Source organism: Zootoca vivipara, chromosome 1, assembly GCF_965207765.1.
Source record: "Zootoca vivipara chromosome 1, rZooViv2.hap1.1, whole genome shotgun sequence".
NCBI lineage: Eukaryota > Metazoa > Chordata > Lepidosauria > Squamata > Lacertidae > Zootoca > Zootoca vivipara.
The window spans coordinates 12,454,333-12,471,911 of record NC_142582.1 but is presented as its reverse complement, the minus strand read 5'-3'; the positions used below and the strand labels follow the sequence as shown (position 1 = coordinate 12,471,911).

General features: G+C 44.4%; 1 protein-coding gene across 2 annotated transcripts in view; it reads left to right on the top strand.

The window, feature by feature from the left end:
- Positions 1 to 17,579, top strand: part of CCDC150 (coiled-coil domain containing 150) — a 40,325-nt gene that overhangs the window by 9,458 nt on the left and 13,288 nt on the right. For both annotated transcript variants that reach the window (XM_088653137.1, XM_060281499.2), the window contains exons 7-17: positions 59 to 188; positions 1,619 to 1,662; positions 1,953 to 2,045; positions 3,267 to 3,374; positions 5,871 to 5,995; positions 6,980 to 7,157; positions 8,802 to 8,870; positions 9,344 to 9,436; positions 11,805 to 11,888; positions 14,992 to 15,099; positions 15,748 to 15,810. In XM_088653137.1, the coding sequence (XP_088509263.1) occupies positions 59 to 188; positions 1,619 to 1,662; positions 1,953 to 2,045; positions 3,267 to 3,374; positions 5,871 to 5,995; positions 6,980 to 7,157; positions 8,802 to 8,870; positions 9,344 to 9,436; positions 11,805 to 11,888; positions 14,992 to 15,099; positions 15,748 to 15,810 (1,095 nt within the window). The remainder of the gene's footprint in view (positions 1 to 58; positions 189 to 1,618; positions 1,663 to 1,952; positions 2,046 to 3,266; positions 3,375 to 5,870; positions 5,996 to 6,979; positions 7,158 to 8,801; positions 8,871 to 9,343; positions 9,437 to 11,804; positions 11,889 to 14,991; positions 15,100 to 15,747; positions 15,811 to 17,579) is intronic.

The following is a 17,579-nucleotide window of genomic DNA, read 5'->3' as shown; positions in this document are numbered from 1 at the left end:
TGGTTATTTTTTTTTTTTTAAAGAAAATACTGAATGCATTATTTGGATGCCATTACAGGTTCACATTCTGCAGCAGGACTGTAACAGCCTCCGCCAAGATATTGAGATATCTCGGGAGAGGCTGCAAAGGGAGGAAGAGAGGGCTCTTCAGCTGGAACAGCAGTGTGCACGGCTTAAATTGGATCTAGGTATGCAAGTCGTTTTGGGTCTTTTTCATGCCTTGAGACCAGTCCACACTCCATGCGCTGCACCTGTAATAATTGGCAGTTTAATGTGTGAAGTGACTCGCTGAAAAGCATTGCAGTGTGCAAGCTCTGCCTGTGGTATTAAATCTGCAACTGCCTGTTCCCCAGGACTGTGAGACCAGCTCAGGTCTTAAGAATGGGCCTTTCCAGCCTGCTTGACGAAATAGGAAGTTATGTCTTAGCAGGTCTGGAGCCTAAACGTTTGGAGCCTATAAATGTTAATAATAATAAATTTATTATTTATACCCTGCCCACCTGGCTGGGTTTCTCCAGCCACTCTGGGCGGCTTCCAACAAAAGATTAAAAATACATTAAAACATCAGACATTAAAAAACTTCCCCAAACAGGGCTGCCTCCAGATGTCTTCTAAATGTCAGATACAGTAGTTGTTTATTTCCTTGACATCTGGTGGGAGGGCGTTCCACAGGGCAGGCGCCACTACAGAGAAGGCCCTCTGCCTGGTTCCCTCACTTCTTGCAGGGAGGGAACCGCCAGAAGGCCCTCGGAGCTGGACCTCAGTGTCCAGGCTGAATGATGGGGGGTGGAGACGCTCCTTCAGGTATACTGGACCGAGGGTGTTGAGGGCTTTAAAGGTCAGCACCAAACATTAACATTGGAGTGAAGTCACTGCAATAATAGTGGGATAGGCATTGGCAAATTGAATGAGAACAAATATATTTAGAGATGACACAAAACATAGCAAGTGGCTACGCCCCCGACTGCTAAGGATGTTGTAGTGACTGTTGGAGATGCTGAAAAGAGAGTTGATTGAGCTTTGAGGGAATTGTTTCTTTGCTGGCTGCATAGTTATTTGGACATTTCAACAACAAAAATTACAGATGATCGGTTTCATCGGCGGATTTTCATAAACACTTAGCAGGGCCAGGTAATCTTCCACATGATAAACCGCAGTACTATCAGAGAACGCAACAGAATTAGTCTCACCGGGTACATTTTATGAGTTTAAAGACCTATTTTTTCGAAAAATGAAAGACAAACTACCGCTTTGGCTTGTGTGACAGCGTTATCAGTCCACAGCCCAGCCCTGTAGATCTTACTCAGAAGGAATTCCCTCTGGGTCCAATGGAATGTATTTGCAAACAAGCCTGCATAAGGTTTCAGCAGCTAATCCTTTCTTAGGTTTACCATAAGAAAAGTCATCTATCTAATATTTGTCCTTGCTTGTCGGTCCAAAACAGTATTCTAGGAAAAGAGGAGCTTGGCGCAGCAGTTTCTGTAGCAGAGTTCTATATTTGGTATTTTGATTCGGAGGAAAAAAACAAAACCCAACAACATCTAAGTGATGATGGTTAACATTTTGATTAATAGCTTCAAAATCTGGTGACGCTTTCTTTCTGTGGGTTCTGTTCTAGAATCCCGAGAGAATACCATCTCCAGGCTCAGCGAAGAAGGGAAAGTAAGTTTAAAAACGGGAATTTGGCAGGATTCGCCCCCCCCTCCTTTTTTTAAATGTCTTGACCCTATATACAGTATATCTACAGTTCAGGTAAGTGCAGCTGATACAGCAAGGGCATGAGGCTAATAATTCAAGAGCTGTACTAATTTTAACTGGACTGCCCCATTACATGAAAAATGAGATGGAAAAACCAGATGCATTGACACACCTGGTTGAACTGCCTGCAATGCTTTGCCTGTTTGAAACGTTTCCCCCTAGGGAGTCCTTTCTTTCCTCTTCTTTTCCTTTAGACTGCACGACTGTCTCTGAGCAGGGAACATGAGGAGAACACGCAGCTGCGATCAGAAATAGCCTCTTTGCGAGAGGTGGCAGAAAAAGTGCAAGTAATGGGATTTTGTTTTATTTTTTTAAGGTAAGGTAAAGGTAAAGGGACCCCTGACCAATAGGTCCAGTCGTGACCGACTCTGGGGTTGCGCGCTCATCTCGCATTATTGGCCGAGGGAGCCGGCGTACAGCTTCCAGGTCATGTGGCCAGCATGACAAAGCCGCTTATGGCAAACCAGAGCAGCGCACGGAAACGCCGTTTACCTTCCCGCTGTAGCGGTTCCTATTTATCTACTTGCACTTTGACGTGCTTTCGAACTGCTAGGTTGGCAGGAGCTGGGACCAAGCAACGGGAGCTCACCCCGTCACAGGGATTCAAACCGCCAACCTTCTGATCAGCAAGCCCTAGGCTCAGTGGTTTAACCACAGCGCCACCTGGGTCCCTATTTTTTTTAAGGACTTTTTTTTAAAGGACTTGGTTCAAAATTACCGTATTTTCCCGTGTATAAGACTAGGTTTTTTCCCTTAAAAATAATGTCCCAAATTTGGGGGCGTCTTATACATGGATAGATCTTCCCCCATTTTCCTAAATCAGAGTCCCCCAAAATAGGGGGTGTCTTATATATGAGGGCCTCTTATAGACGAAAAATATGGTATACAGTGGTGCCTCGCTTAACGAATGTCCTGCTTAACGAAATTTCCGCTTAACGAAAGGTTTTTTCTAGTGGAGGTTGCCTCGCTAGATGAATTCGTTTTACAAAAAATTCGTCTAGCGAATCGCAGTTTCCCATAGGAATGCATTGAAATTCAATTAATGTGTTCCTATGAGAAAAAATTCAAAAAAATTCAATGCATTCCTATGGGATTCGCTAGAACGAATTAAATTCGTCTAGCGAGGCACCACTGTATGTAGCAGAAAAGAGAGATTGCTTTGCCAAGGTCTGGATAAATTTTGCATGTGCCATTTTGTATATGTGTGGAATATGGGTGCTGTAGAACTACAAACACGGTAGAGGCTGGGGAACAGTCCCCCAGGAATGTCTGGTTGAGGTTTTTCCTTGAGGGCAAATGTGGTGCTACCCCTACAACCTCCTATTTAGTCCCAGTTTTGCCCTTGTTGAACTCGGCAGCGAGGAGGATGGGGACAAAATCAGAAGAAGTTGAATCCTGCCTGGCATTGGCTGTACGACCTAGTGACCTAAGGCCCATAGAATTTCCCCCCTTAAGGAAGAAAGCTGGGAATAATGAATTGATAGAGACTTCTTGTGTCCCTCCTCAAGGTGCTTAATGAGCAGCTGACCCAACAGTGTGCAGAAATGAACGACACCCTTCGAAGCGTTACCATGGGGAACGCTCAACTCATCTCGGATCACCAGGCCGCCCTGAAGGTTTGGAGCCATTTTCACGCACATTTCAGAAACCGTCCTATTAATCTGCAATGTGTATGCCATTCACCATTTCCTTAGGTTGACGACAGGGTTATCTGGGTTGGGTTCGATCTCTGAGCGCGTTACAAAGGCAGGAACAAAGAATTGTGGGAGGCAAGCCCATTCTCCTCTGTCGTTGTCCCCCCCAACAGACTTTTGTACCCACTAACATTTTGTAATATGTGAAGTGGGCTTCGTGTAACGCGGTGTTTCCTCAAACTTAGGTTGCCTGAAGTTGTCAGACTACAACTCCCATCATCCCTAGCTAGCAGAACCAGTGGTTGGGGATGATGGGAGTTGTAGTCCGACAACAGCTGGGGACCCATGTTTGAGAAACACGGATATAGCAGGATCAGAAGAACCTGCCGTTCCCTGTTTTGTGCATATGGAAAGGGGTCTGTTCCAGATAGTTACCCACAATTTATTCACCCAGGTGGAGAACCGGTGGTTTGTGTGACTTCTCCATCCAGCCCATAGAATTGCCCTCACCTGTGCAGGTTTTAACTTTGGAGGGGAAAGCTTTGTATTAGAATCAGCTTGGCTTTTTTTAAGCATAATTGTGGCACGGGGTGTTTAGAGAGGTTGCGCCTAGGGAGAGAAAACGTAATCGTCTCCAGCTTCAGCCTCCATGAAGATGTTCAGAGAGAGAGAGCAATTAGGTTTCCGGAAAAGCTAGCCTGCTTCTGCATTTGTCTGTGTGAGGACGATGACTTGAGTGAGGGAAGTGGCTATGGCCATTTTGACCCCACTCAACACTTAGCACAGGGATACCAACCTGCGGCCCATGGGCCAGAAGCAGCCCACGGAGGCTGTTTAACTGGTCCACGAGCCACCTCCGAACCAAGCTGCCCATTTGGTGAGTCCCTGCGCGCTGCGCTAAACTGACACAGCGTGGCGCGGGGACTCTCTTCCACGGCTCCGGAAATTGCTTCTGCGCATGCCCAGACGCTGAAAATCATTTCTGCGCAGGCGCGATTTCCAGCATCTGGGCATGCGCAGGGGCAATTTCCGGCGTTGCGCTGCACTGGTCCGGCCCACGGAGGATCTTACCATGCTTGGTAAGCCTTGCCGACCCCTGATTAGCATGTGGCTCCCAGAGGATCAGCCAAGAGAGAATGAATCCCTCCAATCGAAAAAAGGTTGCCCACTTCTGCCCTAAGCCTGTAGCAGGTTTTCCCAATCTTGGGTCTCCGGCTGTTTTTGGACTGTGATTCCCATCATCCCTGACCACTGGTGCTGCTAGCTAGGGCTGATGGGAGCTGTAGTCCAACGATAGCTGGAGACCCAAGTTTAGGAAACGTTGGTCTGTAGGATTGTAAGCTCCAGAGGTCCTTTTGCACCAGGTGATTTTGAACCACAGTGATTTGCTCTCACAATCGCAGGAGGGAGCCATGCTGAAAATGTCCTTTCTAAGACCAGCCCTTCTGTTTTAGAAACAGAACTGGATATAAAGGCATAGTAAATGAATGTTAAATGTGTAACACGGTAGTCAGCTCTTGTTTATTATTGTTGTTGTTATTACTGCTATTCGTTTCACTTCTAAACCGCTTTATTTTTAAGAAGAAGAAAATCTCAAAGTGGTTTACAACTCATTAAAACATCAAACAAAGTCCAGAATGAAACATTACTGAAGAAAGTCAAGTGCAAAGTATACATTCAAAGCAATGTAATTAACAGGAAACTAAAATATTATCTTGAATATTTCAAAATAAAACATTGCAAAGGAGGTCAGCTACAGAATGCACTTTTAACACAGCAGAGTTTGCACACACAAAAAAAAAACCAAAACAGCCCTAAACATATCAAAAGAAACCATTACTGAAGGAAATCCAATATAAAATGCATGTATAAAATGCATGTTTGAGACAGCATACCATACTTTTCCATGTATAAGACGAGGTTTTTTGACTGTAAAATAATCCGTCTTATACACGGATAGTGCATACTGGGGACGGGTGATTGGTTGCAGCCGTGAGCAGGAGCTTGTCAGTGGCGGTTTGGTGTGTGATTGGTGGCAAATCCCCCCCCCCCCAAAGCTCAACAACTCTGGGCCAACTCCCCCTATTTTCTTAAATTGGAGTCCCCAAAAATAGGGGTAGCCTTATACACGTGGGTGTGTTATACATGGAAAAATGTGGTAATTAGCAAGAGAATAAAAAATTAAAAGCATAGAACATAATCTGCTGCTGTTGCTACAGGCAACAGCTGTGGAAGCTCAAGCTCAATAGCCTGGGTCTCCACTAAGAAGCAGCCACGGTGTTCTGGCCCTCTTCACCAGCTGCAGCTTTTGTAGCTGGAGTCAGTCTGGGCCCTGCCCTCTCAGGCCAGGTGGGAAAATGCCTGCAAAGCAATGAGCAAGCTCTTCCAGCTCTTCACGGCCAAGATTTTCAGGCTGAAAATGTTGGGGATTCATTTTATCATTATATGCGCCTTCATAATTCCTCCTTTCCTTTTTAGGTGGAGCAGGATAAAATCAGTCAGAAGCTGCAAGAGCAGGACTTGATTCTGGATGCTGCCCGGGCCAGTATTACGGCGGAACTGCAGATTGTGCAGAATGAAAACGCTCGGCTCCAGAGAGAGATGTGAGAGCTAAAGTATTGCTTTCCTTTCCTATGTGTGGCCTGGCTTCCTTTTATGCCATATCCCCTCCTCTCTTTTTTTAAACATCTTAATACAAGCTCTACTTCAGTCTTAGATGTAAGGCGTCTCATTCTGTGGCATATACCTGCTGTCCGAAATGTGAGGCCTTTGGCTGCTTTTGAAGGTCGCAGAAGTAATAATAATAATTATTATTATTATTATTATTATTTATACCCCACCCTTAGGGTATAAATAATAATAAATTTAGAGATTTTTTTTTAACAAACAACAAAAACATACAAAAATACAAAACACAAAAAATACAAAATACAAGAAATACAAAAACAAAAATTCTAACTTATAACCCTTATTTCTAATCTATTGACTTCCTCATTCCACCTCCTTCTGCGTTTCTTTACATATCATACTTAGTAAACTCTAAATCTTATATAACCTCTAATTATTACTTTAATATTACCTTATTTCTCTATCCTTTTACACTCAATCTATATCTTACCTCTTAATTAAATTATAATTATCTTCTAACAATACTTATTTCATACCATTATATTCTCTACAACCTCTTTGTATCTCCCTCACTTCCATTGGTTCTAATCTATTATACGCTTGTTCTTTAAATAAAATTTTAAATTTCTTCCAATCTTCTTCCACTGCTACTTCAATCCGATCCCGGAGTCTCCCGGTCAACTCAGACAGTTCCATAAATTCTATGAGCTTCTTCTGCCAATCATATACCCCAGCCACTCTGGGCGGCTCCCAACAGAATATGAAAAGCACAATAAAACGTCAAACATTAAAAACTTCCCGATCCTGGGCTACCTTCAGATGTCTTCTAAAAGTTGTGTCATTATTTATCTCCTTGACATCTTATGGGAGGGCGTCCCTACCGAGAAGGCCCTCTGCCTGGTTTCCAGGTCACCTCCAAAGGTTTGTAATGGATTTGTACTTGCTGCTTTGCTCCTCAGAGAAGCCTTGCGTGCAGAACGCGCTGCCTGCGGGCATGAAGCATCCGAACTCCAGGAGACCACAACCGCTCAAAAGGAGCTCCTGGAGTCCACCGTTGCCAGGATCGGAAGCGAACTGGAGGCAGCTCTGCAGGAGAGGGACTCTCTGCTGAAGGAGAAGGAGAGGCTGGAGGAACAGGTACCACACACACATTTCCCATGTTCTTATTTTTAAAATATTGGGTTGCATCCTAGTGTTAAGGTCTACCCAGAGTAAATCCACTGAATTTAATGGGCATGCCTGACTTAGGTCTGTTTAATATTGTGGGCCCACTCTTGGTTGGAGACAAGCCATTATATTAAATGTCAGTTTAGGCATTAAACACTCTTCAGAGAAATGTGTGGCCTTCCCCCAACAGCAGCCTACAAGGACCAAGATGTACCGCTTAGTGTACCACAGAGTGCTATGGTTTATAACAGAGAGGGGGACATTTCTGTACGAACTCAATTTTGTGCAGCCTGTCGCTGAAAGCAGCACAGAGAACTGGTATATTTAGCATACATATCAGGTTATGAACTGTCAATGGTATCTGGGAGTTGCCCCACCCCTGGGAAAAGAAGATCGACATGAATTTGACAGGTCATTAAAGATACATGAACCGTGTGTTTCATTTGCACAAATGTCTCTGTTGCTGGCCATTAATATACCTTTCCTTGTTACTGTCCTTTCTTAACTAAAAAGTAGCTTTTTGCCAAATATACCTGTCAGGGGTTCTTGCGACTACTCTAGAGTAACGATGTTCCGCATGCTTGTCTTTAAACAGTTTTTATTAGTGCAGTCTATTTACAGTGAGACAGGTGTGTAAAACATGTCTGCTCATTCCGATGCAGAATCCGGCACTGCCCCCCACGTGATCTTCTCCAACATAGGAGTCTTGGGACAGTGAATCTCCTCCCTTTCTTTCTCCTCCATAATTCCGGAACCGGAGGAAAGGGTCTACGCTCCATGCTTTCATTTTCTCCCTTCTCCCCCTTTCTTTCCTCCGTCCTGTGTTGCCGGGGCTCTCCCATGCTGCTGGAGCCCTGGCCCTCTCTCTCCACTTACTCACTAGCCTCCTCAGAGCCCTCGCTTCCATCGCTGCTTGGGGAGGAGCTACTTCTGATGCAAGGGGGCGGTTCTCTGTACTTTCTCCCCTTACAATACCCTTTCATCATAGCTGTTTTGAAGGGTTAGGAAGATTTCTCCATTAGTATCTTTAAAAAAAGAAAAGTTGCTTTTAATTTTTTTTAAATTACATGAGCTATTGATTGCCCACATGGGACCCATAGATGTGTCTGCAGAGGCCTTCCCTGACAACCCCGCAGGGTCATTCCCCCCCCCCCCAAACACACACACCTCCGCCTTAAATTATGCTGGAAATAAGCATTCTGTATTAGCCAGTAGAGTTAGGTTACTGTGTGCATTTGGTTGTGGAATGTATGGTGTGCACATGACAATTTTTCTTGCTAACCTTTTTGGGTCTGCAAGGCATATTGGTAAAGAACCCTTGATGGGAGGGCAACATATTTAATTTCACCAATTTGAGATTATTTTGTAAAAGTTCAAGGGGAGCCCGTTGTCCTCCAGGGAGGAAGTGCAGGCAAATGGATCACATGTGAAGATCAATAGTGGGATAAAACGAAACATAAGGAGCAGTGCCGGTACAAAGTTAGAAGCTGGCAGGCTGGGGTTTAGTAAGTTTATTTTCTCTCTCTCAAATACCCAGGGAGGTAAAATAGAACAGCTTGGTTCTTTCTTTGGTGAGATTGATGATGGAGCTGTTTTTTTAATCCTTGGTGGCAGATGCAGAAAACAATACATGAAATAACGGAAGAGAACAAAAGATTGGAAGCGGAACTAACAGAACACAAGGTACGATGGTCATTCATACCACGGCTGCCGACAAGACAGGTTTACACTCTGTTGGTATTGGGGATGCATCAGAATTAAGTGGATTGTAGCTGGTCGGTTCTGGATCCAGTACGGTTCTTCTAAATGAATTCAGTCAGAATAAGTGAAGTTAAAATGAATTCAAAGCCATATGAGGCCTCACTTGGCTTGGGGCATCAACAGCCTTTGTTGGTGGTGTACCAGCAGCTGGGAGGCGGGTGGCGCTGTGGTCTAAACCACTGAGCCTCTTGGGCTTGCCGATCAGAAGGTTGGCAGTTCGAATCCCTGCCACGGGGTGAGCTCTCGTTGCTCTGTCCCAGCTCCTGCCAATCTAGCAGTTCAAAAGCACGCCAGTGTGAGTAGATAAGACTTTTTTTGTGAGCTGCCTTGAATTTGCCTGGTGAAATAAAGAAGCAAGCAAATAATAATGGCAATTTCCCTTCTTCTTTTTCAAGTTGGAAATCGGTCCTCTCAAAGATACCGTGAAGGTGTTGGAAGAAGAAAACAAGAAATTAATGGAGCGGGAAGCTGCCTTGGAACACCAACATGTAATTTTCAGTCTCGGCAGAAATAATTTCATAATATTAGAACGAGGTTCTCCCTTTAAAAAAAAGTAATCTGTAAAAAGAACAAATAATAAGCGACACAGAACCAAAATGCTAAGAGTTTTGCAGTTTCTTTGGGAAATCAGTCTTTAATATCCATGTTCAATACATCTTTAATTAGTTGAGGGGGGGATAGCCAATGTTGTGGCCCCAGATGATGTTGGACTACAACTCCCATCATCCCTGACCATTGACCATACTGGCTGGGGTTGATGGGAATTGTAGTTCCACAACATCTGCAAGGCACACCCCACACTGCCTACTCCTGAGCTAAGGCAAATGTCCTGTTTCATTTGACTTGCTTCTCTTATTTCAAGTGTCCCACCATGATGCTATACCACAGTGAAGATCTTGGTTTCTCCATCTGTCCAGCAAGAGAATCAGAACCTGAGATCTGAGGGCTCTTACCAGTGGTCCTTTAGATGGCTCTTGACCAGCCTGCACACAAATTATTGAACAATGCTACAGTTAGGAAACGGATTCCCTTTTAGAAAGGGAAAGGGAACGACCCAGTAATGGTTGCTGCTGTTGCACACCACAGCCCCGGCCTCTTCTCCCATTCCTTCTAAATGAGCAATGCAGACATCAGTGGCTGTAGCATGAAAACAAAACAGGGGGCTTTATGTTGTTAAGAGGTGGAGCAGATAGTCCACTGTTGCATTCAAGTGGAATCAACATTTCTGGTGGAAATAAATCCCTGGGCTTCTCTTGAATGGGCCGTTTGGCTCTCCACCCCATGTGTTTGACCTCCCTATTGCGCAGACTGTATGTTCTGGTTTCCTCCTGCCTATATTTCAAAAAGGCTTCCTGACCTTGAAATCCCCTGGAGAGTCTCCGGTTTCCGCCTGCAGGAATGGCGGACCTGTTTTCCATCTCTCTGACCTTCGTAAGGAATTTGGCGGTTGCTAGGGGAGTAAATGGCAACCCCCTACCCTCTCCGGGGGTTACGGAGAGGGGCCGCTGGCCCGCGATGCCCCCAGACCCACTCCGACTGTTTTTGGAGTGGGGGGAGCTTGGGCTGAGCACTTACGAGGGCCAGGACTCCCGGACGCTAATCTGCATGGCGGGGATTTCCATGGTTAAAGAAGATAATTAGGCTTAAATCTATGGACATACTTCAGAAGGAGGGGAAGAAGCGCTGTTTACTGCTGAGAAATTTATGCTGCTGAGGGAGAGGAGTCAAAAGACTGTACTGCATCTGGAAGAAGGATTGATGGGGACGGAGCGATAAGGGAAGTGAGTTTTTATTTTTTTTTCTTCATATTGTTGCCTCGTACCTTCCCGGACGCGATGTCCTGGCTTGTTTGGAGTGAAAGAGAAGCAAAAGACTGTGTGAGTTGAACTTTATAATTGTTGTTACTGAGCATATTTTTTAAAGATGTGGAGTTGCCGATGAGAAAAGCCCCCCCCTAGTCGGACGGAAGAAGTTCTGGACGCGTTCGGAGGATTTATGAGCTGTGACGCACTTTAAATTGGAGCAGCGACCTGAAGCTAAGTTCAGCTATAGGGCAAGGAGATCCATTAATTTACCAAGAGTTTATGGTTTGATGTTTGGGTCTCCTGCCTGAAAAAGCTGTAAATTCTATAATGATCGTAAATCTTCATGGCTATGAGAGAAAACGAAAGTGATTTGAGCTTTTTAAGATGGCGCTACTTCGAGCTGCTTCGACGCAACAGGGAGCTCCATTAAGAAGATTTATGGGGAGGCTGGACTGATTAACTCACACAGGAGAAAGAACATCTGTGAAACTTTGTTTGATATTTATCTCAGCAGCTGGGAAACAATCGGATGAAAGTGGAATACATCTATGTGACTGTAAGGGGAAGATCTGGATTATTATGAACTTGGAGGACGATTTGAACTTTAGAAAAAAGACGGCAGTGGACAGTGGCGAGGAATTCCCAATTTCTTGAAGCATGGGAACCCAAATAAAAAATTCTTTAGATGATTTGGCATAACATTCGGTTTGATTGATATATATATGTGTATAATTTGAAATATTGAATGTGATATAATTGGTTTTAATTGGAAAATTAATAAAAATATTTTTAAAAAAAAAAGAAATCCCCTGGAGAGTCAAGTCATACTGAGGCTCAACATTCCTATTGATTGAGTCGGAGAGTGTGATCGCTGTATCTCTCCTCCTTTTGGCTACTTACATACACAACTGAAAGCTCCTGAAACACATGTTTTTGTTCTTCCATTCAAGGAGAGAGAAAAATACTGGGCCTGGCTAAGCAAAGACAAGATGCTTTTTGAGTGTGTGTGTGTGAGTGAATGAGAATGACATCTGCTTTTGTTTCCCCCCAGCATGCCCAACAGCAAGTACAGCAAGTTCTGGAAGAGCTGGCGGACACCAAAAATAAACTGGCTTACGAGAAAGGGAAACTTGAGGTATGTCAGCCTTGTGGAGTAAGGCCGGCCACTGGCTGTTTGCCTTCTCTGTTCTTCCCCGCTGATAGACCTTTGCTCTTTTCAGTGCTGCTGTTTCCTGGGTGGGGATGAACAACTGTCTCAGCCCCGCTCCCACCCAGCTTAAAAGGACCCAAGAGTAGAATGCATCAGAATACTAGAGCTTTAGTCTTTTGGTGTTAACACAGCCCGAGTTGTGGTAGTGCTGATCATGGAGCCATCCTTTTGTCTCTTGAAAGGCTGCTGAGTGAAGACTACGCAGAAGAGCAGCAAAGTCCTGGGGCCAACTGTGGTTTTATTGCTGAGGGCCACTTGGCTGTTTCGTTTTAGTTCCCAGCCTTTTGTACCTTTATCAGGGCTTTTTTTCAGCCAGAACTCACCGGAACTCGGTTCCGGCACCTCTCAGGTGGGCACCATCGCCATTCTAAGAGAACAAGGGTGGTGTTCAGGTTGAGTTCCAGCACCTCTTTTTCTAGAAAAATGGCACTGTTTAGTATGAATGATTATTATTATTAAAATTTATATGTTGCCCTTCTTCATAAGATCACAGGGTGGTTCACAGAATGAAATACAGGATGTTGTTGTTGTTGTTCAGTTGTCTTAGTCGTGTTCGACTCTCCATGACCCCATGAACCCGAGCATGCCTTGGAAACTCTCACTTTCTTCTCAAAGCTTCTCCTTTTTTATGTCCATGGAGTTTTCTTGGCAAAATACTGGAGTGGTTTGCCAGTTCCTTCTCCAGGTGGGTCACATTTAGTCTAAATTCTCGGCTATGGCCTGTCCGTCTTGGGTAGCCCTGCACGGCACATAGCTCATAGCTTCTTGGAGTTATTCAAGCCCCTTCACCACGACAAGGCAGTGATCCATGAAGGGGAAATACAGGATTTGAACAAGTAAATAATTAAAACCCAAACAGCAATAATTTGCAGAGAGGCAACTCGCAAGTGCATGATTAAAAAGGCTCTTCATCCAAGCAAAATGGCAGATTGTACCCCTGAGGTAGCTTTGTATTGTTACGAGATAAAATTATTATTTTTTTAAGAAAGGAAAAGGAAAGAAGGCTCCATCATGCTGAATGCATTTGAGCTTGTTAATCGGGGGGGGGGGGGAGCTGTGGCTCTCGATGGTGGTGGACTACAACTCCCATCATCTCTGCCCATTGGCCATGCCAGCTGTGGTTGATGGGAAGTGGTGTTAAACAGCACCTGGAGGCTCCTTGGCCCTGCTTCAAAGCGTTACAAGAGTACCATGTGAACTACTTTTCGGCAAGGTGGTGCTTCTATGGTAAGAAACGGAGAAACTGGTCCTTCTGCTGTGGTTTTTCATACTTGTTTAACATTGGAGCAGCATCTGGAGATGGATCAATGGGAACATTCCCTCCAGGGCACCCCTGAAGCTTTCAAAGGGAGCCTGAAATTTGATTTTGGCTCCAGCCAGACTGCACTGGACTTCTGCTATGTTGTTGTCTTTTCAGTTCCAAGTGTGCCTATAAACAACAAAGCAACCAGATTTTCTTTCTTTTGCCAACTTATTTTGATCGATATTCCATAATTTTAAACAAATTGTCACCAAATCAATACAAATTCAAAAGTTGGGCTTTCCCCCCCCCCCAGATGTCTGCTCTGTTTTCCTCCCTCCTTTGCTGCTTCCAAAAAAATAACTTTTTTCCAACTATCATTTCAAAATAAATTCATCCCTTCTCCCTACACATCACCTGTTCAGTTACCAGTTTCTGCTATGGCTTTTTATGCATTGTTATAACCTCTCCTCAAAATAGTCGAGTCTGGAGTAAACCCCTTCTGTCTATCTGTAATAGTTGTTCATAAATTTTCAAACATTTCCTTCTGATACCTCTTGAGTAACACTTTGAAAAACAGATCTTGCTTCCTCCCAGACAACATATACACATTCATCCTTAACATGGCCTTGAATATTGCTGTCTGACACCTGGCCCCAGTAATCAACAACTTGGCCTCACTGGTTTGGCATGCAGAGGGTGAAAATGAAACCCCTAGGGGTGTGTTGTTGTTGTTGTTGTTGTTGTTATTTGTATAAATATATACAAGGGACCCAGGTGGCAGAGTCTAGGGCTTGCTGATCAGAAGGTCAGCGGTTCGAATCCCTGCAACGGGGTGAGCTCCCGTTGCTCGGTCCCAGCTCCTGCCCACCTAGCAGTTCGAAAGTACATCAAAGTGTACTTCCAGCTTCCAGCGGAAAGCTAAACGGCGTTTCCGTGCGCTGCTCTGGTTTGCCAGAAGCAGCTCTGTCATGCTGGCCACATGACCCGGAAGCTGTCTGCGGACAAACGCCGGCTCCCTCGGCCTATAGAGCGAGATAAGCGCCGCAACCCCAGAGTCAGACACGACTGGACCTGGACCCTTTACCTTTACGTTTATATAATATACATCCCCCCCCCCTCATGCTGCCAATCTCCCAGCATCAGAAATTAACAGGTAGGCTTTACAGAGGCAGAAGGAAGGGGAAAAGTCTTACGGTAATTTAAACCAGGCATAGGCAAACTCCAGTCCTCCAGATTTTTTGAGACTACAACTCCCATCATCCCTGACCACTGGCCCTGTTAGCTAGGGATGATGGGAATTGTAGGTCCAAAACATCTGGAGGGCCAGAGTTTGCCTATGCCTGATTTAAACGATGCCTTGCATTTGGAGTCTATATGACTATTTAGACAGGAAGACGAGGATGGAGACAGAAATAAATGACCAGGAGGATGAACCTAGCTAGGAAGCACACATTATCAAGGTCATGGGGAGCTGCCAAGTATCGCATCAGACCCCATTCACTTGGAATCATGTCTCATTCCTTTAAATGGGTCTTAGCTTTCACGTATGTATGTTTAGGAGAGCATTCGCAAAATAGCTTTTCTCAGTTGAAAACAAGGCACCTGCACAAACTCACAGAAAAATAGCTGTAAGCGGTCAGTGTGGGTTCTATTTAAATAGCACCCGAATTGTGCCTTCATTGGACCTCTTTTTCTCCAGGTTTGGCAAACGCCAGTGCTGTTTCCAGATTGCAGGTGCGTATTTTAGAAGGCTCTGGAACATGTGTCGTCTTTTGTTTATCACAGACTAGAGTGAAGCAGCTGGAAGAAAAGATGCAGCCTCTCCAGGACACACGTTCAGAAAACAGTCGGCTTCGCAAGCTGAACACCGCCTTGGAGACAAAGTGTAATCAGGTACCAGTTATATTGACCTACAGCGTGGGTTGCCAGTCTTTCTGTGTTGCCAGTCTTTCTGGGTTGAAGGACAAGCTGGGGAAAATCTTCTTTGTGCCATGACATAATTAGATTCTGTACTCAGAAAGCGCAAAGATCTCTGCTTGCGCAACAGAGCTTCCCACTCTCCTCCTCCTCCTCCTCCTCCCTCTGTGTGCCCCTGAAATCTGTTCTAGGGGTTCCCCCAACCATTTGGAGCAGATTTGGGAAGGTTGCAGGATGCATTCAGGAGAAGGGGTGGGGAGTCCCACTGTGCTAGTGGAAATCCTTGCACTGATAGTAGAATACTGCAATTATACTTGGTGCATATTTACATAGTATCTGCATTAGTGAAACAGCAATATTTTGGATTTCCTTGCATTTGGAAGCAGAGTGCTATAAGTCTTAATCAAGCTTTCGGAGCATAGGTCAGGTATTGTTATTCTGTTTTGCAGCTACTCTGCACTAGCATTAGGACTGGAAAACAATAATTCGGTTTTTCCAAAAGAAACTACCTAAATTCTGGTGTTAATGGATGCATGGAATGCAGAGAACTCAGAAGAAATTGCTGGTGGAAATGAGCTGTCTTTGAAGAGCCTCGTTTCAGCTTTTTATTGCTCCACTTTTCAGATGAATGCCGAACTTGCCTCCATTAGGATCAACACACAGAGGATGGAAGCAAAGCTAAAACAGGTACTGGAACAATGGCAATGCCTTTCAGTTAACACCCTCATGTTTTGGACAGCAAAGAATCCACAGCAAAGGACTCTATTCTTTCTGACAAATAATCAGAATAAGAATAAACGGTGGCTGTTCAGATAAACGTTCTGCCGTTGTAAGGCCTGCCTGACTGCTTTCGAAATGCACGACCTACGCTGGGACTTTATATTCGGCCTCACCTGAATATATGATTTCTCGGTACGGCTAGTAAGTGAAGAAATATTGCAGGGGGAAGGGGAGAAACTCGGCCAAGAAAGATGGAAGGCTTTCCACCTTGTCCTTGCTCCAAGTCCACTCTCATATCCTGCACAATTGCCTCTGGGCCAAAGAGATGGATTGAGGGTCCATCACTTTCTATAGCTCCCAAAGCCATAGGGAAGGCTTGGCCTCGCTTGGGGATTCCCAGAGTTGTCACGAGGACTGGAGCACTTGAATGCGAGGCACTACTGTCTCCAGGATGGCTGTGGCGCCAAAAGTTAGCTTGTTCTGACACACACACAACCTCCTGCCCAGAAGATGTTTCACACTTTAGAGTGTGTGAGTGTGTGTGTGTATAAAATGATTTTTATTAAATTTTCTGTTTTACAATTTAGAATACTTATTTAAACAACCTTAAAATATCAATGACTTCCCTTCTCTTTCCATGGTTCATTTTGCACAGCAATAAATCCCTGCATATTTTACATAAACTAAACCATTCAGTATTCCATTGTTTCTTCCATCAAAACTTATATACACTGTTGAATTTATCTTAAAGCTGCCAATGTTTTCAAGTGTACACAATTATCCCCCAGCACTTCAGATGTATATTCGTGGGACGCATGTTATTTTTGTAATTTTAAGTTTCTCAAAACTGCTTTTAAACATTGTGCAATGTCGCGTCGTAATTGTTGCGATCCATCCTGGGACCTTAGGGCAAAGTGGTGGATAATAAATTGTAGTCGTCGCCATCATCATTATCTCAGGTTTTGTGCTGGCTTGAAGGGAAGCAAGTGGAAAGAAAGCGTTTGATTAGCAGACTTGACAAAATCGACTCCTAGGCAGGCTGTCCCACATTTAGTTCCTGTGTGGCTGCTCAGGATGAAGGCAATATGTCTGCACAATCTTCAGTTCATACATAATATTTAAATAAACATAGACAGTGGTAGGTCCCTGGCGCCCCCTCCCCCACCCCCATTTTGAAAACCTCAATATCTGAAAGTAGAGACACTTTCGCTTACGTTCTGTTAATATGTATGTGCGTACGTTAAATTTTAAGAAGAAACTCTGTGTGAGATTAATCATTCAAACGTACCTTGTCCCTATGTAAGGATTACAGAGGGTGATTTTCAAAGCTAGTCCTACTCACAATAGACCTATTGAAGCTAATGAGCACAACTAACTTAGGTTCATTAATTTCAGTGAGTCTGCTCCACATAGGACTTGGTTAATGCGACCCAGGAAAATTGTAAGGTACGAGCCATTGTTGTTGTAATCAGGTGAGTGGTGTTGATACAAGATCAGGAGAAGAGCATCTATGCTCTCAAGGAGTTTAAACCAAACATACAATGAAAAAGACATTAGGTGTAAAGGTAGTTTTAAAAACACAGAATCAGGAGTGGAATTCAGGTCTACTTACCGGTCTGTGCAACTCCTCCCCCTAATTTGACTGGAAGAAACCTGATTGGTGAGCTGTTCTACCCTGTTTGGGTCACACTTTGAGCTCAGAGGTTAGGCCTCATGACATCACAATTAGAGCAGGG